Source organism: Thamnophis elegans, chromosome 8 (genome assembly GCF_009769535.1).
Source record: "Thamnophis elegans isolate rThaEle1 chromosome 8, rThaEle1.pri, whole genome shotgun sequence".
Taxonomy (NCBI): domain Eukaryota; kingdom Metazoa; phylum Chordata; class Lepidosauria; order Squamata; family Colubridae; genus Thamnophis; species Thamnophis elegans.
Genome location: NC_045548.1, coordinates 41,887,993 through 41,904,463, shown reverse-complemented (window position 1 = coordinate 41,904,463; position 16,471 = coordinate 41,887,993). Strand labels below are relative to the sequence as shown.

At 38.5% G+C, this 16,471-nt stretch overlaps 1 protein-coding gene across 6 annotated transcripts in view; it reads right to left on the bottom strand.

Moving 5' to 3' along the window:
• The window catches only part of RAB2A (RAB2A, member RAS oncogene family), a 56,294-nt gene that overhangs the window by 18,688 nt on the left and 21,135 nt on the right, over nt 1–16,471 (bottom strand). For all 6 annotated transcript variants that reach the window (XM_032222412.1, XM_032222416.1, XM_032222413.1 and 3 more), the window contains 5 exons: nt 16,400–16,471; nt 13,793–13,860; nt 5,735–5,817; nt 4,786–4,878; nt 3,863–3,974 (listed from right to left, as the gene is read on the bottom strand). In XM_032222412.1, the coding sequence (XP_032078303.1) occupies nt 3,863–3,974; nt 4,786–4,878; nt 5,735–5,817; nt 13,793–13,840 (336 nt within the window). In that variant the 5' untranslated portion in view covers nt 13,841–13,860; nt 16,400–16,471. The remainder of the gene's footprint in view (nt 1–3,862; nt 3,975–4,785; nt 4,879–5,734; nt 5,818–13,792; nt 13,861–16,399) is intronic.

The window sequence follows — 16,471 nt, the reverse complement described above, 5'->3', positions numbered from 1 at the left end:
TAGTCCTTTTTGTTTTCAGAGAATCAACTTTGAGATTCCCGAATTTTAAGCCTGAAATACATAAATCCTTCAGATTAAAAAGCAGTTAAATATCAATAGCCATGTTGATGCAGGATAATAAATTAAAAACTATATTGTTTGAGCACTTAAAATTATAGCTTGTTTCATAAATTTCACAACAATTTGTATCCTACAGTTCTTGCTAGGGTAACTCATGAAAGCTAACAGTATCTTTACCATGCATGTTAATTATGACTTGTATGATAGACCAATTTAAAGGAAAATAGATTGGAAGGAATATAACTTTTAACAGAACTATTTCTCAGTACACTGACCAAAATCTAGACTGACTTACTTAAAATAAACATATAATATACTCCAGTGTCTTGATTCAGACCTTTGAAAATAGGAGATTGCGAGTTCATGTCCTGCCTTAGCTGTGATAACCAGTTGTGTAAATTTGGGCCAGTCATTCTCTATCATCATTAACCCAATTCACAGGGTTATTGTGGGGAAAATAGGAAGAGAAAAGCAAGTTGGACATGTTTGCTGCTTTGAATTATATGTAAAAATAATAAAGGTGAGATACAAACAAATTTGAGTTCTATTTGGGACGACAAAATATTCTAACAAAATATATTGCCAGGATCCTATAAATAAATTCATCATTATCATCATCATCATAATTTTAGCTATTTTGTATCCGCAGGATGAAGGCCTCTTCTGCTTGTTTCCAACCAATAATGGTCCTGAGCTTTCTTTTGCCAATTGGGCCCACAATAAATAAACTATAGGGTTCGTAAAAACAATAAATGGTTTAAATACATTCGGTCTCAGAATCTTCCAGTTGTAACAGTCTTAATACAGGCAATCCTCGATTCACAACCACACATTTTTTATCGCTAAGCAAAACAGTTATTGTAACATTTCTTGCTACAATTGTTAAGTGAATCACTGCAGTTGTTAAGTGAATCTGGCTCCCCTACTGACTTTGCTTATCAGAAGATTACAAAAGGAGAATACATGATCTTGGGATAGTGCAATGGTCCTAAATATGAACCAGTTCCCAAGCATATAATTTTTTATCATGTGACCAAAATTTTGATCATGTTATAACTTCAAATGGTCACCAAATTAATGATTGTTGGTTCCTGTACATAGTCTGAGAAAGATATCAATCTATTGACAGTAGGATTATATACTAATCAACATGGACTAAAGAACCCTTTTAACATAAGGGAGAATTGTATACTCAAGATTATATAAATGTATCAAATTACTTTGAAAATGCAGGACAATAATTCAAAATATGTGAATTTTACAAATTCTAATGTGGGAATGATGATATGAAATATTTATTTGTATTGTACAACACCTGCTGAAGTTTATTTATTTAAAACATTTGCATAGTTGCCCATTTTAAATAGAACTCTGGGCAGCTTACAACCAATAAAACAATAAACTTGCAAACTTGGGAAAATAAAGAAAAATATAATTTAGGATATTATTAAGTTTTTAAAAATCCATCTGTATGATACGAAAAAGTCAAATTCCTTAAACTTTTTATGTAACATGCTGCCATCTGGTGGCAATATATTGTTAATGAGAATTACACTACTAAATCAATCATAAAGTAACAAAAAAACTTAGTATATTTTTGAAAGGAAAATGTTTCACTTTACAAACATTAGTTTGCATCAAATCTCCAAAATTTCACCCAACATTTTAAATTAAATTGGACAGGTTTCCTAAATACAAAAACAAAATAGTTTTAAATCTCTAAAATACACATTTTAGACACAGAATTTTTGTATTTAAAAAATCACTACTGCTGGATTGCAGGTCTTGAATGAATACTTGCAAATATTTTTGAAACACAAATAAATATTTCATATCATCATCTATTTTAAAGTATTTAAAATATATGACAACCAGATTAAAACACTTTTGGAATAACTAAATTCTCTTTGGATGAAAAATCAATTTCACAAGTATTGAATTCCTATAACAGTGATTGTGAGCCTGTGGCACGAGGAGCCATATTTGCCGGCATGCCAGCCGTCAGCTCTGGCACTGGCCAGCTGATTTTTCAGCCTTCCCGAGGGCCGGTGGAGGCAGTTTTTTGCTCTACCCAGGCTTCAGGAAAGCCTCCTGAGCCTGGAGAGGGCGAAAAACAGGCCCAACGGCCAACCTGAAGTCTGTTCCTGAACTTCCAGTTGGCCTGTTGGTCTGTTTTTCACCCTCCCCAGGCTCCAGAGGCTTTCCTGAAGCTTGGGGAGTGTGAAAACTCCCCCCCCCCATGTGAGTGGAGCACACACATATGTGTTCAGGGGTGGGGTAGCGCACACATGTGCAGGTGGGTGGGGCGCATTCCATTGTGGGTCTGGGCATGCGCACTCACAATTTAGGCACAGCTTTAAAAAAAGGTTCGCAATCACTGGCCTATAATAATGAAAAATAAGAGAAATTAAAACCAAGATGATTTTACAACAGTGGAAGAGAAAACTTTAGCAAAAGTTTCTGTATAGGGATCCCTGTCAAACTCAGACACATATCAGAACAAGCCATTTTATTTGGGGTCTGCCATTTTATTTTGAATCAGCCATCTCTCATATGAACCTAATTATGGAAGTTTTTGGTAATTCCTGATTCAATTAAATAAAATCCAGGGAGATACGAAGGGCAAGATCAGCACATCAGCTCTTTCCTTAACATTGTAATCCTTAGCGTGGGTATATTTTGCCAGTCAGCTAATACATCTTCCTAGCACAATCCATTCGTTCCCTCTCCACAAAAATGTTTTAGCCAAGACTGTTTTAGTATATTTTATAGGAGAAAAATAAGGAATTGCATATGAGAATGTAAAGTGACATCCATATTTCTACCTTCTTTGGGTACTTAAAATAAGGTTAAATGATACAAAGTGGTTTATTTACAAATGATTATTTGCTGTTTGTTGACCTGAATATTGTACAAATCTCAATGTCTGCCTCCTGCCTCTGTCATCCCAATTTTGATCAAACTCTTTTGTAAACAACAGATCAATGGTCTCTTAATGCAACTTGTGATTTACATTGGAGATTATATTGAAAATCATTTCTCCACTCCTTGGTGAAATAAAACTCAGTAAATTTTGATTTAATGTGCCATCTAATTAAGAAAAGAATAGCTATTGTTATTTGATTTCTGGCTTTTCTATGCCTTTGAATCTCTCTCTTTAGATTTTATTTGTAATCACCAGCATTTATTCTACTTCCTCTGAGTAAAAAACCTGAAGAGAACTGTTCTGAGGAAACCTATGGCTCTGTGAAAACTTGGTGTTGCATGACACACTAAATGTAAAAAAAAAAGTAATTATCACTTGTCAATTGGCAAATTTTCTAAGGTATAGTAGAAAAAGCAGGGCTTTTCAGCTGACATTCAGACCCTCTCCCTACCCCTAGAGCACTTGACTGAAATAGCATGGAAGATACCATGCTATATATAACAATATACCTATATATAGCTATTCAGTTCCAAAGTAGGAAAAGTGCTTTAAATTTGGCATGATGATGCTCATTATATCACTCAATGTCTCATTAAAATAACCCACAGTTTTGTGTATTCACAAATTAGATATGTGGTCTCAGGAAACACATTTGAGGTATCGTAAGTAGGCATTAAGATATCAGTGAAAGGACTAAGACATGGCCAACAGCTGCACAACCTTACAATCTGCATAGAAATCTTAATTTCATCCTGTGGCTTTTAATGGAATCCTGGTATGGTTCACTAGTTCAGGAAAAATATTTATCTTTATTTCAAAGATATTTTTCTATACTTAGAGTTCTCATCTAATATATTAAAAAATACTCAAAATTACCTCTTCTACATTTGAAGCAGTTTTGGCAGATGTCTCCATAAAGATAAGGCCATGCTCTCTTGCAAATGCTTCGCCTTCTTCTTTTTTCACTTCTCTTCTAGACTCTAAATCACTAAGGAGAGAAAAATTAATTGAGAAATATCAGAATACTTAACTGTATCTGTTCATAATATTTAAGTAATATTACAATTATGTCAATTTTTTTAATCTCAGGTAGTATTATTTTTCTGAAGTCCAGATTTATTAAATTGCAAATATGTTCACTATTGTTGATTAAAAACTCCAAGTGGAAAGCTTTAAAATTTCTGACTACTGCCAGAATTGCCAGCATTGATGCTTAACAGAAGACATGCCTATTCAAACAAACGAATGGTTGTTCATTATCTTAGCTAACTATTTCCAAATAATTGCCTTTGCTACAGTATGAGATACAAGCAGCAATAATAAAAACAAATCCTGTCTATAAATTGCCTATTAATGCGTATGACTCATCATAATGGCAGAAGTCTACAACCTTAGTCACATGTGGCCCAAAGCTTTTAAGTGAATCTCCCATATCCTTCAGAGGTAGTTATGAAATTCTAATTTTAATGGAAAATTATAAATACACATTTAGCATACCTACATTTAGCTGAATTAAATGTTAAGTGAAATTAGATCAAATTTAATTACCCACTCTCTTTCAGCCCAATTCACCTCATAGGATTGTTGTGGTGGGAAAAATAGGATGGGAAAGGAGTACATGTTCACAACCTTGAGTTATTTATAAAAATAAGAGTGGAATAAAAAAATGTAAACTCTAAATTGATATATCTAACTATAGAATTAAAATTATCCTAATGTACACCGTTTCAGAAAACAAAATACCTTTTGTTAATTTGTTAATTTGTTAAAATACCAAATTTGTTAATTTGTTAAAATACCTTTTATTTCCAATTAGCATAATAACCATATTGGAATTAGAATGCTGGCGGGCATCTTCTAACCACGTTGTCAAATGGTTGAAAGTATCCCTCCTGAAAAGAAATTAAAATGTAAATGAATGCCAAAAAAACCCCAATAAAATATCTCAAAAGATTAACATTTAAAGTTTATAATCCATATAATTGATATCAATTCTAAGTAACTTACAAATCAAAACTAATTAATAACTTGGGAAAGATCAAACACTCTTCACCCTTCTTAAAAAGGTCTTACATTTTGAATTTACATAAGATTCAACCAAATAACACAACTAGAATCAGCAAAAACTATTTAGAAATCATTCTTGCTTTGACTGATGTGATAAAGGAATAATATTTGAAATTCTTAATTTAAATTTAAATTAAATATTTAAAATTCTTTTCATTCACATGCTTTATAATCTGAGTAACATAAAACTCTCAGCACAGTATATTAAAATATAACATAATCCAGACAGAAAAGTAATCCATTATCTCTCTCTCTCTCTCACACACACACACACACACACCACAGTGTCTATGTAATCTTTAACCAAAAAAATACCTAGCATTCATCTGGTTGGGAATTTGAGTTCCTCTACAAAAAAGTATAAATGCTCAAGAATGTAGCAGCAGAACACTATGAAATACTGTCTCAGATTACAAGCTTTATCATCTACACAGAAGATCCACTTCAGAATTAAGTATTCATCTTAGCCACATTAAATATTATCTCTAAAACTGAACATGAATATACACATTCAGTCCTACAAAACCTGAACGTACTTTGACAATAGATATAATCCATCTTCATAAAGCTTAAAATAGGTCCACTGATGGCAATAAAATTTAAATAAAGCATGAACTAGTAGACCACCAACCCAGTATACTTTACAAGAGTCTAAATCACATTAAACTGCAAGATTCTCACCTTGTAATGTCATACACTAGTAAGGCACCTGCTGCCCCTCTGTAGTATGACCTTGTGATGGAACGGAAGGACTCCTGCCCAGCCTGTAGTAAAACAAGAGCAACAGCTTCTTATTCCTCATGTGTGAGAATTCTCAGTTTATTTAGCTTCTACAATGAAATTTATTTTACTGAGATTGGGAACAAAATAAACAGCCACTATTTCTTGAAAATAAGACTTACATATTTTTAAAAAATCTACAGCACCATTACGGGGAAAAATCAAGAACAAGACCCCTAAACCTTTTTTTGGCAATCCCTGACAACCCAATTTACTGAATGGCTTCACAATACATGAATCATTATTAGAGTACAGAATGGACTCCTAGCAACTAAGCTCTGAAGACAAATTTGAAAGGAAGCAAATAGCCCAGTGCTTCACATTTGAATTCAATAACTCCCTCCCTGGGGCAGCTGTTGACACTAGAATAAATAAAGCCCATTGTAAATAAATGATGAATGACAACTTTACGCCCACCATCTGCTGGAGTAAAAGTTGCATGAAGGCCAAGGATGCAGATTTTATCCATTATATCATAAACTGCAGCCAGATTTCAACAATATTCAGATGGGTTTATCTCCATCATTTTATTATGAAAAGCAACAGTTTTGAATTTGGTTTTATATATGTCTGTTATCATTTAAATAATATCCTGTACTTCTGAATCAAAGTTTATCCAGAGAATGAAACACACACACACACACACACACACAAACAAACACTGGTAGAATGGCAAGCACAGAAAACGTACAAAACATCTTGTAAGCTGGTCTTTCAAATAAATGATCCAGAAGTCTACATAAATATGTAATAGATGTTTAACCCATAATATAATTTATAAATATAGAGTATTTATAAATACTATAAATATAGAGATAAAAAAATAAACAGAATCCACATCAATATCAATAGTTTTTAATAAGCAGCTAACAGAAAAGGGCGTTGGTACTTACCTGATACGCCTCTTCTCATAGTGGAGGAGGAGTATCCAGGATGGGTTGACCTTGACCTCTCATTGATTGGGCTGAGTCAGATAAGCTCTTTGGGCCACGCCCTTGGCCATCAGGTACCACCCAGTTATCGGAGAAGAACCTTATCCGACTCGCTGTGTCATCCACTCCAGACTTTATCTTAGTTTTCAACCTTTATTTATTCCTTCAACGTAACAGTTTAACAACCAAACATACTGTTTTTGCTACATAACCATATCAGGGAGGGGCTGGATACTCCTCCCCCACTATGAGAAGGGGCGCCTCAGGTAAGTACCAATGCCCTTTTTCCATAGTGAGGGGACAAGTATCCAGGGTGGGACATACCAAAGCTTACACGTCCCTAGGGAGCGTTACCCATATTAAGAGCTTGCACAACCTTATGCCTGGTGAGGTGTCACCTCCGCCCTATGCACAGCCTTCAACACCCTACGCCCGAATGAAGCCTCTGCAGAGGCAAAGGAGTCCAGTTTGTAGTTCCTCACTAATGGTGAGGGGGAAGACCACTGAGACCCTACAGATCTCAGTCAATGAGGCCTGGGTGGCCCAGGCCGTTGAGGTAGCAATAGCAGTTAGACTTATATACCGCTTCATAGGCTTTCAGCCCTCTCTAAGCAGTTTAAAGAGTCAGCATATCGCCCCCACAGTCTGGGTCCTCATTTCACCTACCTCAGAAGAATGGAAGGCTGAGTCAACCTTGAGCCGGTGAGATTAGAACTGCTGAACTGCAGATAACAGTCAGCTGTAGTGGCCTTCAGTACTGCAGTACTGCACCCTAACCACTGCGCCACTTCGGCTGCGCTTCATGTGGAATGCGCTGTAATAGAGCTTGGTGTTTGCAGACCTCGTGCTTGGTAGGCGGCAACAATACAGGTTCGTAACCACCTGCCTATGGTGGTGAATGTCACCTTGTTCCCCAGGGATCCCGGCTGGAAAGAGACAAACAGGGTTTCAGACTTCCTGTTCGGCTGGGTTCTTCTGAGGTAAATCCTCAGAGCCCTCCTTACGTCTAGGGTGTGCCACTTCCTCTCTAACGGGTGAGTGGGGTCCGGGCAGAAATTGGGCAATATCAATTCCTGCGAGCGATGGGAGCAGGAGCACACCTTAAGGATGAAGGAGGGGTCCAACCTTAGTACCACCCTGTCCTGGTGAAACACACAGAGATCCTCCCTGGCCAACAGAGCCTGTAATTCGGATATCCACCTGGCTGAGGTGATGGCCACCAGAAAGGCCACTTTAAGAGTCAAAAACGTAAGAGACACAGTTCGCAAGGGTTCGAAAGGAGGGTCTGTCAGAGCGTCCAACACCTTATGCAAGTCCCAGGAGGGATACTTGTGGCTTAAGATTGGATGCCCCCTTGAGGAATCGCCTGACCATAGGGTGGTGAGTCAAGGTCTGAGACCTACCACACAGAAGTACCGATGAGATGGCCGAGATCTGTCTCCTAATCATGTTGGGAGCTAACCCTCTGTCCAGGCCCACCTGAAGGAGTCCAGAACCTGCGGGATCGTGGCTCGAACAGGATTGTGGCCCCTGGAACTGCACCGTGTTGAAAAGGCACGCCCTGAAGTTGGACTTTTTGTGAACAGCGGGGAGCACCTTCCGCTTGTCCTTGTTCTCTACCAGGAATGGGTCGAGGGCTGCTCCAAAGAGGGATTCTCCCATGAAGGGGGCCGATGCCAGGCGCCATTTGTGGCATACTTCCGCTTGCCACTGCTTCAGCCAAAGCAGCCTGCGAGATGCCACAGATGAGGCGATCACCCTGGAGGCAAACCTGGCTGCAGCTAAGGTGGCATCTGAGGAGAATTGGGTGGTGGCCAGCAGCTTGTTGATGTCTTGGTGGGCCCTGCCATATGAAATGGGGATTCGCTGCTGCAGGACTTGCAGCCACAGCAGACAAGACCAGTTGAAGAAGGAGGCGTTGGTGGCTGCTCTCACTGCCCAGGCCGCTGCTTGATGCGTCCTCTGTAAGATGAGGTCCGCTTTCTTGTCTTCCGCCCTCAGAGCATCCTCTTGTTCCCCTGGCATGTTAGTAGGCGTATGCAAGGCCATGACAAGTGCATCGATGGTGGGTTGTGAAAGCACCTGGGCCATGTCCCTGTCCACGTTGAAGAAGGTCTTGTCTGTGGAAGTGGGCATGGGGCCTGCCGTGGGAGAGGCCCATTGCCGCTTGATCATGTTTAGGTAAGACTTGGGTGTGGGCACCGTGTCTGCCTCAATAGCCTGCTCCTCGAAAATGTTTTCTGCTGAAAACCCCTGGGGTTGTGCCAGGGCTTCTGTTGGCCTGATGCCAAGCTTGGCAGATGTCTTGGCCGTGAACAGAAGGGATTTGTACAGAGAGGGCTGGAACAATCCAGAGAAGGTAGGTTTGGGAGGAGGCATGCCTTTGTCCTCAGAGAGTCTATCCTCTCTGATTTCGCCCTCTTCAGAATCCGAATCGCTGTCCCCCTGGAAGGAGGCAGGTAATTCTGGAAAATCTTCCTCCTGAGTCTCTAGCCCTTCCGACACCCTAGGCACGGAGGCTGCCTGGGTCTGCATCTGTGGCTGCCGAAAGGTTGCTGCCATGCACTGCTGGAAGGCCTGCATCATCATATCCTGGAAGTTGGGCATCCCTGATGTAGGTGGTATTCCCTCCCCTGTCCCAGCAGGTGTGGATGGGAAGGGCTATGGCGAGAGTCCCGCTGCTGTGGGGCATGAGAGAGATTGCCATCCTTGTGCAGCCCCCCAGATGCCTGAAGTATCAAAGAGCATCCTCACCTGTGTGTGTGTGGGGGGGGGGGCATCTGCAGTCGTGCCAGAAGGGAGAATCCCTGAAAATCCTTCCCCAGATTCCTGGCCAGGAGTAGCTTTCTTGCTGCTGGCCTTATGGCAAATGCACTCCAAGGCTCAGTGCCTCCGCCTTTCATATTTGGAGCCAGCTTTTGGGGGCTGGAGCTGCAGCCTGCTTCTTTGACCCCTTGGAGGAGACGTGCTTTCTCTTTGCCTTTGCCTTGCCTTCTCCTCCCCTAGCAGCCTCTGTAACAGTCCCTGACCTGTTTAGCTGCTCCTCTGCTCCTCCGGTGGGGCTGCTGGCTGCTGGGCTGGAGGCTTGAGTCCTGCCGACATCCTCTGTGCTGCTGGGTGCCGCCATTTTGGATCACGTGGTTCCAAAATGGCCACTGGCTCCAAATTCAAAAAGTTCCTCTCCCTGGGAACAAGTGGAAGCGGCTTGTGCCTTTGGGGCTGCTGTGCGATTTCTGCTGCTGCTGGAGAGCTCTTCTCTCGCTTCCTCTGCTCTCTTCCGAGCTTTGTGAGCTCCTGCGGGCCGCTATCTCTCTCCAGCACTCGCAGGCAGGCATGGGCGCTCCACTGCATTTAAAAATGCCCCGCTCGACCCCCGGGGGGGCGGAGCGCTCCAGGCCCGGCTGAGCCTCTCCGATGTAACTGCCTTCCCGGGGCTTCCAGGGGAGCATCCCCTCGCCCGCAGTCTCGATTAGTGCCCTAGGTCTCTCTTTATGACCTAGGCTGCGCGTTGCCCTGAAGGGCTGGCTCCGCGTTGCCCTGAAGGGCTTGCTGCGCGTGCTCACTCTCTCTCTTGCCGGCCAGGGAATCACCCAAGAGCCAGTTACTCACTCAGGCAGGGAGACAGCGAATGCAATCCAGTTAACTATGAGTTCAGTCCTTTCTTTAAAATTTTCCAGGAGTTAGGATGATCACAGCCGCCCGTTGAGGGGCTGAGTCGATAACTGGGTGGTACCTGGACACCAGGGCATGGCCCAAAGAGCTTATCTGACTCAGCCCAATCAATGAGAGGACAAGGTCAACGCATCCTGGATACTCCTCCCCTCACTATGGAGAACTGCTTGTTATCGGTTAGCAAGGTTAAATCATGTAGTAAACAATATATAGAAGAAAATATATTTCTAACATCATCTGCAAAAGGGAAATGACAGCTTTGCTGTCATGTCTAGATAAATTATAGTGAAAATAAATTAGGGATATTTAGCAATCAATATTAAATATGCCAAGTTTATGTAAGCTTGTGAAGTCACAGTCTAATCAGACCAGGGCAGTTACTTCATAAGCTCTGTTACATAATATTAGGCAATAGGTTCATATTATAGAAATTTGTATGGTATTAGGTCTGCATACAGCTCTGATATCATGAAGATATTTACATAAAACATGCAATGTCAGAAGCCAATGATCATATATAAACCATACTTCATGAGTTATATCCAGATCAATTCTATGTTACTATTTATTGCACTTCTCTATCTTGCTGTTTTAATTGTAAGTTTGACATTGTTAAGATTTCTAATTGCAAATTATAAGACTTAGGACAGGAATAATGCTATAGTCTTGACTACATAACAGTAGTTTTGTACTTGAAACAGAGTTGCATGGAGCTTTGTACACAAAATAGCTAAAAACAAATTATTATGAATATCTTTATTCCTAAAAATAGTAAACTGTAGCAATAGCAATAGCACTTAGACATATACTGCTTCACAGCCCTCTCTAAACAATTTACACAGCCAGCATATTAGCCCAACAATTTGGGTCCTTATTTTATCCACCTCGAAAGGATAGAAGGCTGGGTCAACCTTGAGCCTAGTGCCAAATTGCAGGCAGGCAGCAGAAATAGCCTGCAATACTGCACTCTAACCACTGCGCCATTGTGCATTTTACACAGTAAAATTTTAAAGAGATATTTTAGGTAAATAGAGGAACCTAGATATAGGTAAGCCTTGACTTATAACAATAGGGATAAAAAAATTCATCCTTATGCAGTGCAGTGATTAGGTGAGGCATGTTTTACTACCTTTTTGTCTTGTTAAACAAATCACCTGCAGTCATTATGACGTCACATGACTAACTTGAAACCTTCTGTCATTAAGCTTGCTGGGAAGGACACAAGGTAGTAATCATATAACTATAGGGCACTGTAACTTTCATATGTGCAAGGTAGTTAGCAAGTGCCTAGATTGTGATCACATGACTGCAGGGACCCTGCAAAGGTCATAAGTGGGAGGACGTAACTCAGTTTTTCAGTGCCATTGTATCTATGAACAGTCACTAAATGAATGGTTGTAAAGTAGTCATAAATGGTTGTAAGCCTACATATGAAATAAAATACAATCTTGAAAACTTGAAAGATAAAGGCAGTATTTAAAGAAACCAGAAATAAAATATATCCTGTGTAGGATTTTTAAAAAACTGAACAAACCAGAGTGAATCTGTTAATGTTTCTTAAAGCAAAATGTTAGTCCTGTTAAAAATGGTCATTTTCTCATTTCTTGCTGGATTTGATCCATCCATGAATTGAAACTTTACACTAAATCTAACTTATGTATTACTTGATATTGTGAAATTTTCAGAAACTGAACTATTACTGCATGAGCCAAATGGTCAGTCATCAGAACTAGAGGTTTAGTTTTCCGAGCTTTTGGCCTCATGCTGGAGCCCATCCTCATAGAACTTTTCTCTACTACTGGCATGCATTATATTTACACGGTGCCTGATGGGTGAGGATTCCTATTGGTTGATTGATGTGTTGATGGCTGGCTATTGGCTGTTATTTCCTTGTGCTATCCAGTCCTCCTAAGTATCTGTTAAGATGGTGGCAAATTAGCTCTGCAGTTGACTGATAAGGGAACTGTTTCTCATGCTTCAATCATTTCCCTGGTTATCTTTTTATCTGCTCGGCCAAAACTCTTTAGCAGCTGAGAAATTGAATGTATGTCCTTGTTCATTGCAATGTCAGGCTACCAATGACATATGATGCTCACTTCTGTTCTTGCAGTCTGGTGGTTAGCTTCCTCCCCATCTGCCCTACATAGTCACAGGGGCAATCCATGCAGAGGATCTGATAGATTACATTAAAAGTATTTCCCATCTCCAAGTGATCTTTGCAAAGCATGTTTTGTCCTCATATAGTAGCTTCTGGGCGATATGCAATGCTCACTTGCATATCTCGAAAGCTGCATTGTATTGCTTCCAACCCATATTGGATCCTGCAACATTATCCTGGGAAATGTTTAATTGCCTTCATTCATGAAGTATTGCTCTAATATCAATATAGAAGATACATTAATAAATGTGATATGGGAGCAAGTTAGTAGCTTTCCACTGTAGCAATGGACAATCTGTAACTTTTACCTACTTACTCAATCTTTTTTTTATGTGTCTCTCTTATCCATCCAGGTTATATTGCAAAAGCTATAATTTAATTCTTATTGGAAATAGTATTACAATATTGTTGGAAATCATGACCCGTGTTCACTTTCACAACATACCTGCCCTGCTAATTACAAAGCTCAATAGCTGAAGGGAAATCGAAGGCTTGGTCCTGTTTCCCTTCCAGCAATTCTAAGCAAAGTTATTTGATGGAAACAGAAAGCAACAAGACTTCAATGCTCTTTCCAATGTCCTGCAATAAACTTCTACTTTCTTGTTATTAAGTGCCAAAAGCAACACATAAATACTTTTTTCTGTTTCTTTTTATGGATAAGAACCGTGAGTTGACCATTATGTATTATTATTTTTAAATCAGAATGGTAAAAAAAATTCAAAACAATTTTTAAAGAATTGTTTTAAAGTGAAAGCCTTTTTGCCAATTGCACTGAAGTAAATGATGCAATATTATTGAATGAACTAATTCTATAATGCATCTGCTTAATACCTCTTCATTCAGTAAACATGTTTAATTTACAATAGCCCCTAAAACAAAACATGCTAATTCAGACCATAGGTAGACAAGACAAAAAATTATCATTTCCCTACTCTTTACAAAGCCTAGAAGTAACAAGTTAACAATAATTTCACAATCATAATCATTATCATTACCACCACCACTTCAAGTATAAAATGAAGCCACAGTGTATCCTGATATAAACTATTGATTCATAATATTTCCAGCTTAACAAGTGCAAAATCAAGGACCAATTTTGCTAAACTGGAGGATCATATTATTTTTGGTAGCTTCTATTTTTAAAAAATAACAATCTGAATTTGTCTAAAAAATTCTTGCAGGAAGATTTTTACTTACTGTATCCCATATCTGAAGTTTTATCTGCTTCCCGTCAATGGTTATCATTCGAGCACCAAATTCTACACCTGAATAATGAAACAAAATCAATGAAACCCATCGTTTCTTAGTTTTGATTAACTATATACGAAAACAATCAGAAAAATACACAAAATTGTAAAAGAAGAAAATGAAATAAGGATCTACATTAATCTTTCAAAAACATTGCAATACTGTTCTGCAGTTGCTTCAGAATTCTAGTTCCTTTACACTATTTGATACAGATTTGCTAAGTTTCCATTCATGCCAGAAATCACAGTATAGTTTCTAGCACTTAGACGGCTCACATTCAAACCCACTACTGTAGCATGAAGAGGCCTTACTAATCATTTCTAAAGGAAATATAATTATTACTTTGCCTTTATCTCTACAGGCTATGGTAGAGGCAACTTATATTCATTTTAGCATTTAGACTGTCATGCAAATGAATGGAGATGCCTTACTGATGATGTTAGTGATAACGTGGATTGGGATCTGCCTAGTTCTAAATTACAGTTTGAAGCTGTAGCTTGTATGCCCTCTCCCTCCAGAGAATAAGCACAGCGTACCATGATGTTTTGGGATTGGACTCCAGGACAGAAAGAGTGCCTGGCTTCCACAGAAGGATCTCTCTTCATAATGCCTGCCTGGCTCATTCTGAAACTCTTGTCAAATCTTATGCATGGCCATAGTTCCTATTATTATTATTATTATTATTATTATTCTGTGGGTATGTGCCATATTCAATTCCTCTTCTGAGAGGCAAAATGCAGGTAGGAGAGTTCACTAATTGTGAACAACAAAAAGAGAGTACAGGACTCAGTCACTGTGACAATACAATCAATGTTTGCATATATTTCTACAAGTTCAAGGACTACAGGAAAACCTTTAATCACAAGGAAACGCAAGAAAAAATAAAATAAAAATCTGCTGCATTTGAACTATGGTAGGAAAAATAAGAATAATCATCCCAAAGTATGATTTTCTTTGTTAAAATAGGGAAAGAGAAAATAGATCAAAGACATTCATACTTTAAGAAATGGTATACTATACTATACTATATGGCTCTTTTTTTCTTTTAAAGTTACTTTCTGGTAACTAACTGCTATTAAGAACACAAGAAAATAAATCTGTTAATTGAACTCTATACATTCAGAGAAACATAATTCATATAATTTTAAACTCATGTTTTATTTTTGGGAAACATTTTAGAAACTGGGTTATTCTGTATAATTTAAACTGGCATTATTACTGTATAATAAACAATAGGGCAGTAGTTTTATCAAAAAAATAAGCAATATGCTGGTGTTGTATATTCCTTTCCATTAACATAACTGTCTAAAAGCCACCACCACCACCACACTCATAAACGCTTATCGCAAGAACACAGAATTTATGTTTCTGGAAAAGTATCCCAAAAGAGGTTTATATTCTGTTTAGAAGACTCTACCATCAAATGGCCAGAGTCAAAAATCATTTTTGAAGGGTTCTGTATTTTATCATAGAACCGTATGACAGGAAGGTAGGATTGATTTTGAGGAAATTTTAGAGGAGTTCCTTGACAGAGTTACAGGAATAACTTTGTAATAGTTTCAATATAGGGTTGGTTACTACGAAGAAATAGTTATCTCCTTTCTCCCGCAAAGCATCCTTTAATAAGATTTTAAAATAGTTTTCATTGTGCACAATTTTAACTGTTGTTATATATTTATGTGTGTTTATGTATATGTGTGGGGGTGGAGAAGGTCTCTCTTGAGTGATTGTAGGTAGTCCTGCAACAATTGAGCCCAAAATTTATGTTGTTAAGTGAGACATATGTTAAGACAGTTTTGACCCATTTTACGACCTTTCTTGCCACAGTTGTTAAGGGAATAATTGCAGTTGATTAGTTAGTAACCCGGTCATTAAGTAAATCTGGCTTTCTCATTGACTTTGCTTGTCAGAAGGTTGCCAAAGGTGATCACATGATCTTGGGACACAGCAATGGTCCTAAATATGAACCAGTTGTCCACCACCTGAATTTTGATCACATGATCATGGGGATGTTGTAAAGGCTGTAACTGTGAAAAATGGTCATAAATCACTTTTTTCTTTGCTATTGTAACTTTGAACAATCACTAAACAAAATGTTGTAAGTCAAGGACTACCTGTACAAGTCTCCAGCAGAGAGCAACATATTGAATTCCCATCTTCCTATTTTTCCGATCATTTTAGTTAAGAGTTCCCCAGATTTACTATTACTTGAAAAGATTATCCTGGCTTGTTATTTCTTCACATACCATTGTTTTGGTTGTCAAAGGAAATGATAAGCTATCATTTCCAGTTTATTTGCTAAGCACATGCTTCCTGGCCCAATCAAAAATCACATAGTAGAGTAGATGAATCACATGAATCAACAGTTTGCCCACAGTAAGCTAAAATTCCCAAAATTTTTCATACAACTGTGAAAAACAGTAATTATATACAAATGTAATTATAATTGTGGAAATAATAATTGTTCAGTATGTACCTAAATTACATATCAAATGGATTAAGAGCTATTTATGTATAAATGTTTCATCTTTCATCATTTATCTACTAAGGACTTACCTATAGTAAGGTCATGAACTGGTTGAAACCTTTTGTCTGTAAACTGCAACAACAAACATGATTTTCCAACAC